Below are 15,723 nucleotides of genomic sequence, written 5' to 3' on the forward strand. Positions count from 1 at the left end.
ATGCCTGGGTGTCTCAGCGGTTGAGCATCTATCTTTGTCTCTGGGTGCAGTCCTGGAGTTGCAGGATCGAGTCCCGCGTCAGGCTCCCTGCATGGAGCCTGCTTCTCCCTCTGCCTATATCTCTGTCTCTGTCTCTCTCTCTCTCTCTCTCTGTGTGTCTCTTATGAATAAATAAATAAAAATATTCTAAAAAAAATGAAGTCAAGAAATGGGTATAATAATCACAGAAATTACTACAATAGAAACTCTAACTATCCTAGCCTGTTGATCACAGAAAGTTTCATATACAAACTGGTCTAGAGTCTGGTTGTCCCATTTTTTTTCAATGAATGGGGCTCCATCTCCTTGAAAATTTTCAGACTTGTATCACTGATGCAGCCAACTCCTTCATTCACATGTGAGCATGAGTGTGGCCTCTCCTGTACAGAGGGTAGATGATTGGCTGAGGTAACCTCCCAGGGATTCCAGAAGCTTCCTGGGATGTATCTTAATGGGGATTCCCTTTGACCGATGGCCACCATCTACATCTTGCAATTGGTTATTTGCTGACAACTTTCTTTTTCAAAAGATTTTATTTATTCATGAGGGACACACACACACACACACACACACACACACAGAGAGAGAGAGAGAGAGAGAGAGAGAGAGAGGGGCGGAGACATAGGTAGAGGGAAAGGCAGTCTCCCTGCCAGGAGCCCGATGTAGGACTCCATCCCAGGACCCCAGGATCATGCCCTGGGCCAAAGGCAGATGCTCAACCACTGAGCCACCCAGGTGCCCCTACTGACAACTTTCTTATGTTCAATTGAACTTTCTTATTTAATCAAACAGCTTTATATTTAACTCTAACTTTCAAAAATAAAGAAATTAGCAATATCCAATTTGCAGCCCCACATTCTTCTCCTTTATATCCATGTTTAAATAGTCATCAGTTTCATGAATCCAATCTCCTCTATCCCACAGATTGCCCTAGTCTTGACAGGATCTTCCATAACAATCAGAGGATTCTCTGCCTCCAGTCAAAACCCTTATTAATTCATTCTCTACACTGTCTTCTGAATTATCTTTTGAAGAGACAAACATGATCATTGCATTCACCAGCTTAAAGATCTTCAATGGCTCCTTACTTCCTAAGGATGAAGTCCAAACTCTGTGTTGGATTTTTTATAACTTAATCCATTCCTTTCTGTTTCCTACTATTCTCTCCCCATACATCTGTTGCTCTTTTCTCTTACTTTTCTGCCTGCAGCTTGGCACATGCTGTTCATTCTGCCTTTATTTTTTGTCCTCTCTTTCTTTACCTGGCAAACTCAGACTCATCTTTTAGATTTCATATCTGTTGTTATCCCTCCTGTAAAACCTTCCTGAATTATTTACCCTGTCCCTGTCCTCTCTTAACTTTTAGAAGGAGCCTCTTCTATTTTTCATCATTGCACCATCATTATAGATTTGTCTCTCCACAAGAGAGCACACCCTGTGTCTTGATCAATCCAGTACCTCCACAGTGCCTGGCTCAATACAATTTTTTTTTTCAATTATACGTTGCATATCTGAAACCAATTCATATGTCTTTCTAAGGTGACTGATGTTTCCCTAAGAACAAAACTGGACTATCACAAAATGAACCTCAGAAACAGCCTGATTACCTAATTGCCATTGGGGATACCCCCCTACTCCAGTAATATAAAATGGAGAAGCTGCAGACTCTGGACAATTCTCCATCAGAGTCTTTCCTCTTATCTGCCTTATAGAAATATGTTTATTTTCTTGGGTAGAGGTATGTTTATCTTCTGGGGCCGCTGTCTCCTATCTATGATTTTAATTACTTTTTTAAAAATGTTTTTCTGGTTCTTTAAAAAATATATTAATATTGGGCACCGGGTGGCTCAGTCAATTGAGTGTCTGACTCTGGATTTTAGCTTGGGTCATGATCTCAGAGTCATGTAATTGAGGCCCACATTGGGCTTTGCACTTAGCAGGGAGTCTGCTTGGATTCTCTCTTTCCTCCCTTTGCCTCTCCCCCTGCTTTCTCTTTTTCTCTCTAAAATAAATCAATATTAAAAAATATGTATTATAGAGTTGTGGTAAAAACCAATTGCAATGGTTAGAAAGACTGACCCATCTGATCCTTGTGTTGTGCTGCCAGTTTTAAGTATTTTCGACTCACAAATCAACTGGTATTTCACTATCCATTTTGTTTGTTTTTCTGCTAGACAGCTTTTTCCTCCTTTTCTGTCTTGTGATCTCATACTTTTGTTCTCTTCTCTCAGTCACAATGATGTGCATTTCCCTGCTCTGAACGTCATCTTGTTAATATGCTTTATAAGATCATAGTGACTATTCTATTAGTCTTACATTTTTAGGAGTGGGAAAATCTAAAGGGTAATATCAAGCTCTTGAGGCATTGTGTATTTGCTATTTTTAACATCAGCCAACATTCTATTTCATCAGTACTTGATGCTGTCAGTATCTGATTCCTATATTAAGAGAACAGCTCTAAACGAGTCTCATTGTAGCATAAAGTTTGCCAAGATACTACAATTGTCACATCAGTTTAGGGTATCAAAGTGGATATTAGCTAGGCAGCAATAGTTGTATAATGTCTCATTCATTTGATCTATTTTACCTCCATATTCAGTAATAACTCCACAGGAATGTAAAAACTGATACTATACTGTACCTTTGGTTTCCTAGTACAGCCTTCAAATGCCATGAGTTACAAGTAGAGAAGTCCATAAGCTGTGGTCCATGGCCTGGGTACTCTCATCTGTGTCCAGAAGGGCCCATACAAAAGCACAGGAAGAGCATGAATGTGCTGTTTTATGGAGACAGCCCAAAGTCATGGACTATCACAGGACAAGAATTTTGCGCAGGAAACATGGCCCCTTTGCTGAAGAGTCAGCTTGGCATAGTGTCTACCATAGTGACCCAGGCAAGGGTCACTCTTAAATCTTGTATGCATGTGATGATGAAGCATCAGTTTGAAGAAGATACAAAATATACCATCTGACGTACCTTCGCTATTGCTATTCATGGAGTTGCCCTTTAAATTGATTAGCCTAATGAGATAGATTACATGATGATTTTTCTTTTTTGTATCCCCTATAGCTCTTAGGATAGTAGTGTCTTTGTGTTGCAATATATGCTTACTAAATATTTGTTGAAAAAAAGAGGCATAGAGAAAGAAGTGCAGTAATTTGGAATTAAAGTTTTGTGTAAGGCCTACTCTGGGCTGAGAGCCATGCTGCCCTGTTCTCAAAGCCAAGGGGCTCTTCCTCCAAGCCTTCTGCTGAAATCCTTGATTTCTGGGCCAACCAATGCAAAATGGCCCACTCCCATGATCAAAACCAGATTTCTTTCCAACATACAATAATAGGATACAATCTTCAAAAGTACTTCAAAGTAACCAGGAAAGTTAGGACTTGCCATGGCAAGAAACAGAGCAGTGGGCCCCTTGACCGGGGTCTGAAATGAATCCTTGGTTGAACAAGTCATGGAAACTGACAAAGCTCCCAAACTAAAGAGAACCCAGCATACAGAGAGGTTGGTTAATCAGACTCAGTCATGTTCCCATGTGACATTCTACACGGAAGACACAGCACTGAGGGAAGCCAAACTGGCGCCTGTGCTTGCGTTCTTCCTATACTGATGTATAAATTGAAAAGGCCTTTCCAGCTGAGGGCCAAGTCATGTACCCCTCAAAGCAGAGCAACCTCTGCTCACTGCTTCCTTTACTTTGTAGCAAATGCTATGTCTGGAATCATTCTCAACTTCCTTTTTCCTAATAGGCCTACTACTACTGTTACTAGTATGATCATCATTTATTGAGTGTATGCAACTTGCTATATATTAACTGTTGTCATCTCAACTGTAAGTGAGGAAAGAGAAGCTCAAAGAAGTTAGTTAACTTGCCTATAGTCACACAGCTAGTAAATAGGAGAGCCAGGACTGAAACCCAGGCAGTCAGACTCTAGATACAGTATATTATTACCTTGAATAACAAGGGTTTGAACTGTACAGACTCACTTATAGGCAGATTTTTTTTTTTTTAAGTAGGCTCCATGTCCAGCATGGGGCCCAACATGAGGCTTTAGCTCATGACCCCAAGATCAAGACCCGAGCTGAGATTAAGAGTTGTATGCTTAATCGACTGAGCTACCGAGGTGCCCCGCACACGATTTTTTGGATAAATATTACAATACTGGAAATGTATTTTCTCTTAATGATTTTCTTAATATTTTTTCTCTAGCTTATTTTATTGTAAGAATATAGTATATAATATATAACATACAAAATATGGATTAATTATCTCTTTATGTTATTGGTAAGACTTCCAATCATCAGTAAGCTATGAGCAGTTAAGTTTTGGGGGAGTCAAAGTTATATGCAGTTTTTGGGCTATATGGAAGTCCATGCCCAAAACCCAACATTGTTCAAGGGGCAATTTTATATATTGGTCCTCTATGGTATCAATAGTAGATTGGTTTTTCTACACATAGCAACAAATTCATGATAGCAAATACTTACACTTCACTCTAGAGATGAGCCGTACTTCCAGTCTCTCACTGCACTTAACCTGACAGCAATCCCATAGGGACATAAAGTACTACTATTAGGTCCAATGTGCTGTGGGTGCCAGGTCCCAGCTTATGAGATTTTCAAGATGATATAGAATATTTGAATCTTGAAAAAAGGGTTACTGGCACTAAACCATGAATAAAAACTGCAAAATCAAAATTAATAAAAATGGAATGAAATGCTATTCTAAACTACCATTATGTTAGCATTACTAATTGTTACACTTACTATTACAAAATTCAATTATGTTTGAAAATACTTTGTGGATTAGGTATTTTTCATTTTGTGAGAAATTCTGAAATATGTATGATTGTTAAGGAATCAGAGCTAATCATAAATGAAATGAATTTTACATATGTAATTTAATTATAGATAAAAACACTTTCAAAATGTTTACAGAAAACTCATTGAGAAGAATGGGGATCACTGTAAGGTTTTTGAAATGTACAGAGTGGATTTTCTTATTTATTTATTTTAGAAGGGTTGGGGGATGGGAGGAGAGAATCTTAAGCAGACTGCACTGGGAATGGAGCCTGACATGGGGCTTGATCTTACCAGTCTGAGATCAGGACCTGAGCCAAAACCAAGAGTTGGCTGCCTAACAGACTGCGCCACCCAGGTGCCCCATCAATCTCTCTTGTTTTGTTTTTTGATTTATTATGTTTTTAAGTAGGCTCCACACCCACAGTGGGGATTGAATTCACAACCCTGAGATCAAGAGTCATGTACTCTACTGATTGAGCGTGCCAAGCACCCCCTACAGGGTGTATTTTTTAAAAGAAGCTGAGTCTTAGTCCTATGAGTTTTTTTTTTTTTCCTATGAAGTTTTTAAATCACCTGACTACACCCCTGAAGGATGAGAAATGATTTGCCTAAGGCAAGTGGTTAAATATGGAGGTGAAACTCAAACCTCACCTCCGGAGCATGGTGTTCCTTCTGGTCAGAGTCTTTGGGGAGCCATCTCCATTGACATCTAGATCCCCTTCTTAAATAGGACCAGCCAAACCAGTGTCTGTCATTGATGGACACATATTCTGGGTTATGTTCACTGTAATTATTTACAAAAGCTAACCAGCTGCTCCCTCATTGAATCTTGTGAGATTGTGCCTGGAAGCAATCGGTACCTTAGGTAAACTTAGAGATTTCGCTTTGCGTGATTTCCCTTGGACAGTTTATAACAAACTGAAATAAAATCACTTTTAACCTATCTGGAGATGCAGCCACATAGAAAAGGAGGGTTGTGTAGCAGAGGACTTCAAGGGTTCAACTGTTAGTCATTCTTGGGTTTGAAAAATCTATGACCTCAAATTAGTAACTTCTCCATACCTCAGTTTCTTTCTTTATAAAACCAGATGATAATAAAAGTAGTTACTGAGTTATTGTTTTTTTTTTTTCTTTTCAAAGATTTTATTTATTTATTCATGAGAGACACAGAGAGAGAGAGAGGCAGAGACACAGGCAGAGGGAGAAGCAGGCTCCATGCAGGGAGCCCAATGTGGGACCTGATCCTGGGACTCCAGGATCACTCCCTGGGCCGAGGGCAGGTACTAAATAGCTGAGCCACCCAGGGATCCCCTATTGTGAGGTTTTAATGAAATAATGTATGTGTTCTCTTTGCTTGCTATAACTATGAATAGTTTATAAAGTGCTCAACAAATGTTAGCTCTTTGTATTATTACTTGTCTTCATATCAATAGTCTAGCTCTTTGTACAGGACTTAAAAAGCATACCCAGGAGATATTTTTATATATTGCTGGTCGAGTGAAGAAGGCACAGCTCCTGTGGAGGGGTATGTGACAGTATCTAGTACAAATATGTATGCATTTACCCTTTGACCGAGCGGTTCAACCTCTAAGAGTTTTTTTTTTTTTTTTAATGATTTTTTAAAAGTAATCTACATCCAATGTGGGGCTTGAACTCACAACCCTAAGATCAAGAGTTGCATGTTCCACCAACTCAGCCAGCCAAAACTTCTATGAGTTTTGAGCGAATGTCATAAAAGTAAAAACAAAAAAATATAAACACCTAAAATATATTGAGTGTCTATAGGCCAAACACTTTGCTATATACTTCAACATTGTCTCATTTTATTTAAGCCTCTAACCAACTGGAGTGCTAAGTAGCTCTCAATCCATTTAACAGATAAGACAAGTGTGGTTCAGTCACTCGCTTCTGATTACATCACATCAAGAAGTCATGGTGACTGGGGTGCCTTGGGTGGCTCAATCAATTGAGCACCAGCTTTCGGCTTGGGTCATGATCTCAGAGTCCCGGGATTGAGTCCCACGATGGGCTCCCTGCTCAGTGGGGAGTAGGCTTCTTCCTCTGCCTCTGCCCCTCCCTCCTGCTCATACTCTCTCTCTGTCTCACATAAATAAAAAAAATCTTTTTAATAAAAGAAAGATTATTTCTCTTTTCCTCTGCGCCTTCCCTCTACTCTCTCTCCCTCTCCAAATAAAACCAAATCATGGCTACAAAGTTTGAAACTAGGAATGTCTTTTTTTACTATCCTATACTTTCTTTCAAAAGAGAGTGTTCCAAACTCAGTGTTAGGAGTTTATATTTAAGGAGGCCATCTATAAAATCAACACTGGAAAGGAAATTAAACTAGCCTCTGTTTCCTGATGGGCATATATTCAACAACACTAGACTTGGCAGAGCTACATCCGGTAGCTTTCTGTGTTCACCTAAGCATATATGTTGATTAAAAGCTAGAAAAGACCTGAACATCCATACACATCTCGAAAACATTTCAGATCCATAAATATTGGGACTGGTATCTGATTTTGCATTTCATTGACATATTATTGTAAAAATACTTCAGCTTTTTTGCCAGCAAAACCAAACAGAAGCCATGTGTGTACTCTTTCAACTTAAAGCATTCATGTCTTCCACAGAGCAATTGTATATGCACATGCAGCGATATTTAGACGTGTAAACATTTTAGTTAAATACGAAATATATGAGGGATCAACATCAAGTTGATTTTACAATTAATTTTAATGGGTGTGAAAGATAATTTAGGAGGGTGTGATTTCCAAGGTCAAATTCCAAACCTCAGTGTCCAGTGATTTTAGCAGTTGTCTGAATTATGGCATGTTTCAAAATTAGCAGTAAGTTTAGAATATAATTTCAGATTTAAAATGTAAAAGCCATTTTCTAAATTTGGGATTGAAATACTAGAAGTGGCTCTGATATCACTATTGAATTGGCTTCAAAGACTGCTAATTAGACCACTGTCCTTAAAAGCTGTTTTCTTTTTTTTTTTTTAAGATTTTATTTATTTATTAATGAGAGACACAGAGAGAGAGAGGCAGAGACACAGGCAGAGAGAGAAGCAGGCTCTGTGCAGGGAGCCCAACGTGGGACTCGATTCCGAGACTTTAGGACCACACCCTGGGCAGGAGGCAGGCACCAAACCACTGAGCCAACCAAGGATCCCCCTAAAAGCTGTTTTCTTACATAGTTTAGTTGAGTTAGTTATTCTTCTATAGGAGGAGCTTTGTTTATATTGACAACTTCCAGTGGGTCGCTAAAAATAATTAAAGCAAACACATAGACATTGAAAATAAAAAGAGAAAGAAAATTGTCTAAAATTGGTAGATTTACCTATACAGCTTGTTTTTGATCTCTAACTTTCTATTTCCTGGGATGCCTGGGTGGCTCAGCGGTTGGGCATCTGCCTTTGGCTCAGGGAGTGATCCCAGGATCTGGGATCGAGTCCCACATTGGGCTCCTTGCATGGGGCCTGCTTCCCCTCTGCCTGTGTCTCTGCCTCTCTTTGTGTGTATCTCTCATGAATAAATAAATAAAATCTTAAAAAAAAAATTCTATTTCTTACCCCAGAGAGGGTGGTGAGGGGTAGGTTATGGTGCTTTGGAAGCAAGTGGTCTTCTGGGTTATGCTAATTTGTTGCTAGGTGCTGCTCAAGGCCAGTTATTCAGCAGAGGCTTTATTAGTTTTTGGTGACAGAGGTTCAAAGATTTACAGAAGGCTGCTCTCCAGATAGCTGTGGTTGCAATCCCTTTAGTCCTCCTTACTTAAAACTCCCATGTTCTTGTAAATGTTCTTGATCAGTGTTGACAAATGTCACACTCAGGAACACTGTAGATTTATAAACTATTTCATAAGAAAATACTATTGATGAAATTAGTCTTTGACATTTTGTTGAACCAGCCTGAAAGCCTTTCCTTTCTTCCCATCCCCTCAGGACTAGAAGAGCAGATAAGGGGATAGTCCATCTGATGAGAACCCTCCTCCCTGTTTTGGGGTTGGCTCCTGGCACCGTTCACTCAGGCAGCTTCTCTCTCCACAGAGATGTCATGGCTCCCGCTGACATAATCGGGAACCCTATTCTTACCTGCTTCTCTCTGAGTTCTCTCAAAGTGGGAAAGCAAAGGCTTAGGTTGGTTGTCTATGGCTTGGCCCCAAGTCAAACTTAACTTCCAGCAGTAGGCTACAAGTGATTATTTGTTTGTAAGATCTTTGGACACCAGGAAGAGGGGGTGCTGTAGGAAGGCTTGGGAAGACTGCAGAGAACGAGGAAAGGTAGAGAACAAGCGCTTATTGAGCACCTACTGTATTCTGTACACCATATTAAGTCTTTTACATTTATGGTATCGTTTGGTCTTTATAGATGCTCTGAGAAATAGAGATCTCCATTTTATTGGACAACAAGGCAAATGGTGGTTAATGGCCATCCAGTTAGTGGTTGGCTTTTTATTCCTGACGGGGCACCCTGTTCACTTTCTATCACAAGGCAGAAAAAGAAATATAGTTGGAGTAGAGGAGGAGGGAGAGGGAAGAGAAGAGGAAAAAGAAAAACTTGAAAAAAAAAAAGGATGAATGTGAGAGAGCTCTGAACTTCTGCCAGTGTTTGTTCGGCACTAACACCGAAGTGAGGGTAACCCGGGTAAGACTGGAAACTAGGCATACCTTGACTCAACTTCCAGTTTCTGGGTCACACTGGGCCATCTTTGCCATTTCAGGAGGAGCCTAGTTTTTGGAAGCTATTTGGTAAATTTTTGACTTAATGCTCATCCTGCCAAGAGACATTGCTATGTAACAGGAAAATTTCACCCGAAGTACAATAAGACTCTGCAAAATACATTTGAGAAGAGGACATTGATTTGCTCAGTAGGATGATCCAGTTTCCAAATTAGCTTTGTAAGCAGGAGGCCTGGGTTTCTTTGCAGAAACAACTCTGTCGAGTATTGATTTCGGTTTCTTCAATATTCCATTTTTAGATTCCTGACACGTGGCTTTTTGCCTTTCACTCTGGAGTAACCAGGAGGAAGTCCATTCCCCAGGCAGCCCTTCCCTATCTCTGTGGCTATCTGACATAAAGGTCTGAAGAGATGTGTGGTTTTCATTTCCTACAGTAAAAATACTGAGACCTCATTCTAAGTTTATTACTAGAAATAGGTCCATCAGTTATCTATTTGTTAATGGATTTACCACAGTCTAACTTGACAACTGAACATATGGGCTTTGCTCAAAAAATAGACACAATGACAAGAACAAAATTCAGCTAGGGAGGAAATGATATTAATAAATTTGGAATTTTTTTAAATGTTTAATTCATTTGGGGTTGCTATGATATGAATATTTTGTCCCCCTAAAATTCACATGTTGAAACGTTAACCCCCAAAGTGATGGTATTGGGTGGTGGGCTTTGGGAGGCAAATAAGACAAGAAAGTGGAGCCTCACCGATGGGATTAGGGCCCTTATAAAAGGGATCCCAGAGTGCTCCCTCAAACCTTCCACCCTGTGATGACACAGTGAAAAGTCAGCAGAAGAGGGACATACCAGACACCGAATCTGCCAATGACTTGATCCTGGACTTTCAGCCTCCTTAAGGGTTAGAAATAAATCCCTGTTGTGTAAGCCACCCAACCTGCCATAATTTGTTGCAGCAACCCAAGCAGATGATGACAAGGATACTTTAAGATACACTGCATGTCATATCATGGGAAACAGTATTTCTTAAGCAAAGGAATGGGAGTATTTCAGTATTCAACATGTAGGTAAAGCCAGATCATAGTTTCATATCAGAAGAGCAGCTCCATTTTTATTGATTTACGATATAGACATGAAGCTGTGGGTATCATGCATTTTGAAAACAGGATCAAAGATTGAATAAAGCTTTTCCTTATTTTTTCCTATGCCTGAGAAGTCATTTCATTTTCTGAGTCAGAGGCTATGAGGTTGTAGAAAGCACCACCTTGGATGTGATGAAAATCCTAAGTCCCCTGTTCCGAAGGGGATTGTGGCTCATGAGCCATTACCACGGAGAAGTAAGATACTTAAAATATACCTAAATTAAATGAAATGACAAGAAGAAAAGAGGAAAACAGAAGCTCCGCATGGCTAGAGGAGCTTTTGCTTCTAAAATGGAAGCTTGTCACAGAGACATATGAGATTTAACCATTAACACGAGTTTCACCTCCACTGCTAACTGAAGCCCTGCATGCAGCACGTCCACACAGAAGATGATTGTGGGCAAGGGCTTGGATAATCACCTGGTCTATCAGACATGGAATTTTTCCCAAAAAGCCAAACTTCATTCCCTTGTATAGGCTTTCCAAAGACTTGGATGCTATTTTGGTATTTTGGATTCTCACCCAATTCTAAGGTATAAACAAATCACTTTGGAGGCAGGTTCTCGTCACGGAACACACCCTGGTTATCAGTCACCAAGGCCTGTCATCAATCAGCCTCTGTGGCTCATCTTGTCCCTCCAGGCTGGATGCCTCCGCCTGAATGCTTCCTTGCTGCATGTCTGAACACACTGCAGCTGTTGGACAAGGAGCTGCTGGCTGGGGCTGGACCTTTCCTCTCTGGAAAGAAATAGCTGCCTATGGAATGTCAGGGCAGGTCTAACCCAGGCATGACTCAGCTCTTTGTGACCTGCATTCTGGTTTCTCCTTGATGAGGCGGTGCAGACCCCACTGGTGGAAATAGGTGCTGACTCCCTACTCCTGCTTCAATTTCAAGAGGGAAAATCCCTTTTAAGAGGAATACTTAGAAGATTCTATCATGGCATTCTTGGTACAGAATGGTTTTGCTCCTCTTGGCTGAAAGAGTTTTCCTTCCCTTACCTCAACCACCTTCTCCCCAACCACCTCCCACCTTCCCTTTCTCCCAGTTTCCTTCTGGAGGTTTCTCTCTTACCCTGATTTTCTCCCAGGGGGATTATCAATGTAAAGTTAGAGTCTGGAATTCATCTGTATCATCGATAAAACTTTGCAACTATTCTCTCACAGCTTTTCCCCCGGTCAAATATTTTTTCTTCATTGCATAATAATGAAAGCATTGAGGTGTATTACTGTTTAAAACATAATTTTTAGTCTTTAAAACGTGAAAGGACATTTGACTTTTAATCTTACCATTCATGTGATATAAATAGCTTTGTTTCTTTCTGCTGATTTAAAAAGCTTACATGAAGCTGCAGGATGCTGAAGGGGGCACCCCTGCTTCAGAGAAAGAGAAGAAAATTGCATGCCAGAAATACTTGGTGGGAAGTAGCACCGGGAATCTTTGTCGATTTTTCTCTTACAACTTTGAGAATTGTTTTTCCTTAAAAAGAAGAGAAAAGACAACCCACCTAAAATATTAATGCTATTTTTAGAGTTCTATGATAATCCAGAATGGAGTCATTTTTCAAGAAAAGGTAGGTTTCATTTCGGGCAGTGGATCCCCTCCACTGATTTACATATTCCTTGACACGATCAGCTGGATGAAGCTGCCTTGAGTTCATACCGCAGATGTAGAACACCACGTACAGTAATCAGCTACGCATACATAAGGACTACTGAGCTTTGATTTCGAATTAAGAAATAGTGCCTCACACACATTCCACTGAGCATGCTGGTCAAAAATTTCCCATTCCAGATGCACCAAGAATGCATGCATTAAGCACACACACACACACACACACACACACACACCCCACCCAAAGACTGCGTTCCAGACAGCCCCCTGCACACATGTGTTCTAACACAGTTACAACAGAGCATGCTCCCAAGCCTTCAAGCTTCCACAGCGCTCAGCCACGAAGCTGCCCCAAAGATGCTCAAGCCACAGTGGAAGTGGGCCCCACCTCTGATACCCACAGCTGCCCCAGTGCACTTCCTGAGAGCCCCTGGGGCTCACAGAGGCCTGGTGTTAAGGAAGCTGCTGAAAAAAACCCAAGCAGTCATTCTGCTTTTTGCCCTTGTTTTTCCTGACTCATTCTCTGGAGAACGCCAACCTCTTTGGGGGGTTCAGATGGGTCATGCTACCCAGTAGTGACAGCAGTTACTGGCAAAACGATGAACAGAACATAAGTTCCAACAGAACAAGGGTTTTTAAATTAGTTAACATTCTTAAGGCTTCCTGGCTTTTAAAACATTTATTTTGTTTTTCCATCCTTTTGCAAGCTGAATACTGTGCTTAAGCCAAACAGGCAATGTAAAGCTCTGACTTCAAAGCCATTCCTTGATAAAACATCAAAACAGCCCAGGGTGGACCAACTGTTATCTGGAATTCTACAGATAATTAACTGAAACTCAGCACTCTGTTGCCACTGGGAGTTTCTGCAGACAAGGCCATTCTCATGGACCTGCTTGAATTTTGGTGCTGTGTCTCCTACGTTTTGTTAGGCTTGGAGAGGTTTGGATAGACTCTCAATAAAACTCCATGGTACCACGCAGAGGAAACTTGACTTCCGCTTGGCCTCAGAGAGGCCTGAAAGTTGCATGGTACCCTCCCTTGTCCTCAATGCTCTTCTTCGTGAGAAGCAAAGGCATGCTTTCCTTCTACTTGAGAAGAGAGGCATGCTTTCCACCGTGATGTCATGTCAGAAATATTGCCTTTTCAACTTTGTTTTGTAAAATGTGATAAGGCACAGAGTTCCCCACTTCGGGTTTGCCGGGCCGGTGGATTACATGACTGAGCTCCTCTGTCATCTCCCCATCTTCAAACCCCAGCCCATCCAATCCTTTTTCTTGGATCAAGCAGATGGTCTCACCACTTCGGCCCCCCTGGCATTCTTGCACTTCCCACCTCCATGCATTGCCCATTCATCAAGCCACATCTCTCTTTAAATGTGAGAACTCACCTGCAAGCCCACCACCTCTTCCAAGGAGCCTCCCCTGATTAAGTGGGGATGAAAGAAGCTCCAACACATGACTGACAGACTCTCGATAAATGAGAACACGCATACCCAAAACAAACACAGAAACTCACAAGAAGGGGAAATTACACGTTAGCTACTTGCGGACTACGTTCTTCTCCGAGTTATCAGGAGATCACTTTTACACCAATAATCAATTAATCATTTCAGGCGATGGGGTATTTTTAACATTTGTGAGGGGTAGCAAAACACTGCTGTCCTCTTCTACACCAATCCTCGTGTTCCCTTAAACCACTCTTCCCTTTCTTCTTAGCTCCCCGGATGCAAGACTCCAGGAGATTGCCACTTTCTAGAGATGGATGATACAAGCAACCCTGAAGGAAGCTGGTTTTCCCAGTACCTCCCGGATGTGGTGGATCACACTGCCCAGGGAAAAGTTGTGTCTACAGCCCATCATTGCCTTCACCACTTAGTGTTCTCAACCCCACGCCCACGTACTTGGCCAAGCATGTCCACTACGTTGGGATAAGAGGCCAACACACTCTAGAGGAGGCCCTGCTGAACAAAGGCAGAGTGAGTGGGGGCAGGTTCCTGGCCAGACTCCATGTCCAGCCTCAACTAAGGCTGCTGGAGAACAAGGGAATCTGTAAAGAGCACAGGATCTGAGGCAGTCACATCAGGGAACAGAAACAGACACGTTCGCACTCTGAAAGACCGCTCACTGGGGTTAGCGCTGATGCCACTGGCGCAGGCCTGAGACTCACAGCATAAAACGACCAGAACGACGAGAGACACAGATGGAATGGGGACAGCTGGCGATCAGAACAGGCACTACACACCGCTGCCGCAGATGCTTTCTGGCTACAAAGGCACGCTAGGCAACCTTTAAGCAAAACAGTATTGATTTTGTGGTTGTGAAAACGTACCTTCAACTGCAGAACTCAGTTTTATGACACCTTGAATAAAAACAAAAAGTGGCAGTTATATAATGGACCCAAATGACCTTTTCTAGTCTTCTCAACACACACACACACATGCTTCGCATCCAGAGTCTTTGCTGGCACCTTGAGGATTTAACTGAACAAATACCAACTTTGAAGACAAAAGTAATTTTCAGCTCTTGGTTAGCCTACATGGTGTCTTTGTTTCCCCTGCTAAAACCATGTGGGGAAGTTTTTTACCAAATAAGGGATCTGACCCGTTTTTGGGTGAAACAAAGGCCAAGTTTGTCCAAATGACTATTTCTGTAAATAAATCATGCTGGATAATGAATTGATGAAACTTCCCACACAGGACACCAGAGTCTAGTACTTTCTATTTAATGCTGGGTACAGAGATCATTTGATACGTGTTGGGGCAGAGCTTCTGTTGGAATATGTAATAGGTGGTTAAAAACCATGGTGTGACTTGGCAACTTCCTCCTCTGAGGTGGGTTGGGCCACAGGCCATTCCCTGGCCGAATTTGTTCAGTGACCCCATGCCCTGCAGGGCAGTGAAAGGTTTCTCCAGGCGTGTCAAATTGTTCACGAAGCAAGTAGACGGTAGTCTTTGACTGGATGTTCATGTGCCTTTTTGGTGAATTTAAGGTGAAAACACTCATCTGCGATCAATTAGAGTGGGTCCAATGATTTGATTAAAAAATCATTTTTTTGGTAGGCAATAGTTATAAATAAACAATATTCCCTAAACCCTATGTGATAGCCATGATACTTTAGGCTGAGCAAAAATGTCTCTTTTACAGTTCAGTGTGGTTGACATTCTGGTTCTCTTTCCAACCAGATGAGTTTCAATTAAAAATGGAAACAAAACCCTTTTCAAAATTGATAAGCCAAATTGGTATGAGTGGTGAACACACACTGATTTTAACAGATTAGGTTAACAAAGAGACAAACTTGCTCTCCACTACAACTTTCTGGAAAGCTGCCTTTAAGTGGCCTATCAAATTTCATCTTTCCTGCAGAACCAGTACTGTCTGGTCGATGTTTAACAAGGGACTCTCCAGGGCAAAAAGTATGCATATAAATGTAGG

The 15,723-nt window shown here is 41.2% G+C and overlaps 1 protein-coding gene across 28 annotated transcripts in view; it reads right to left on the reverse strand.

Moving 5' to 3' along the window:
* DLGAP1 (DLG associated protein 1) overlaps positions 1-15,723 on the reverse strand; it is an 871,196-nt gene that overhangs the window by 107,485 nt on the left and 747,988 nt on the right. For 18 of the 28 annotated variants that reach the window (XM_035718637.2, XM_035718634.2, XM_035718633.2 and 15 more), the window contains one exon: positions 14,621-14,650. The exons of the other annotated variants lie outside the window; for them this stretch is intronic. In XM_035718637.2, coding sequence (XP_035574530.1) covers positions 14,621-14,650 — 30 coding nt within the window. The remainder of the gene's footprint in view (positions 1-14,620; positions 14,651-15,723) is intronic. 28 annotated transcript variants of the gene reach the window in all.

The sequence above is a fragment of the Canis lupus genome, chromosome 7, assembly GCF_003254725.2.
Source record: "Canis lupus dingo isolate Sandy chromosome 7, ASM325472v2, whole genome shotgun sequence".
In the NCBI taxonomy this organism is placed as follows: Eukaryota; Metazoa; Chordata; class Mammalia; order Carnivora; family Canidae; genus Canis; species Canis lupus.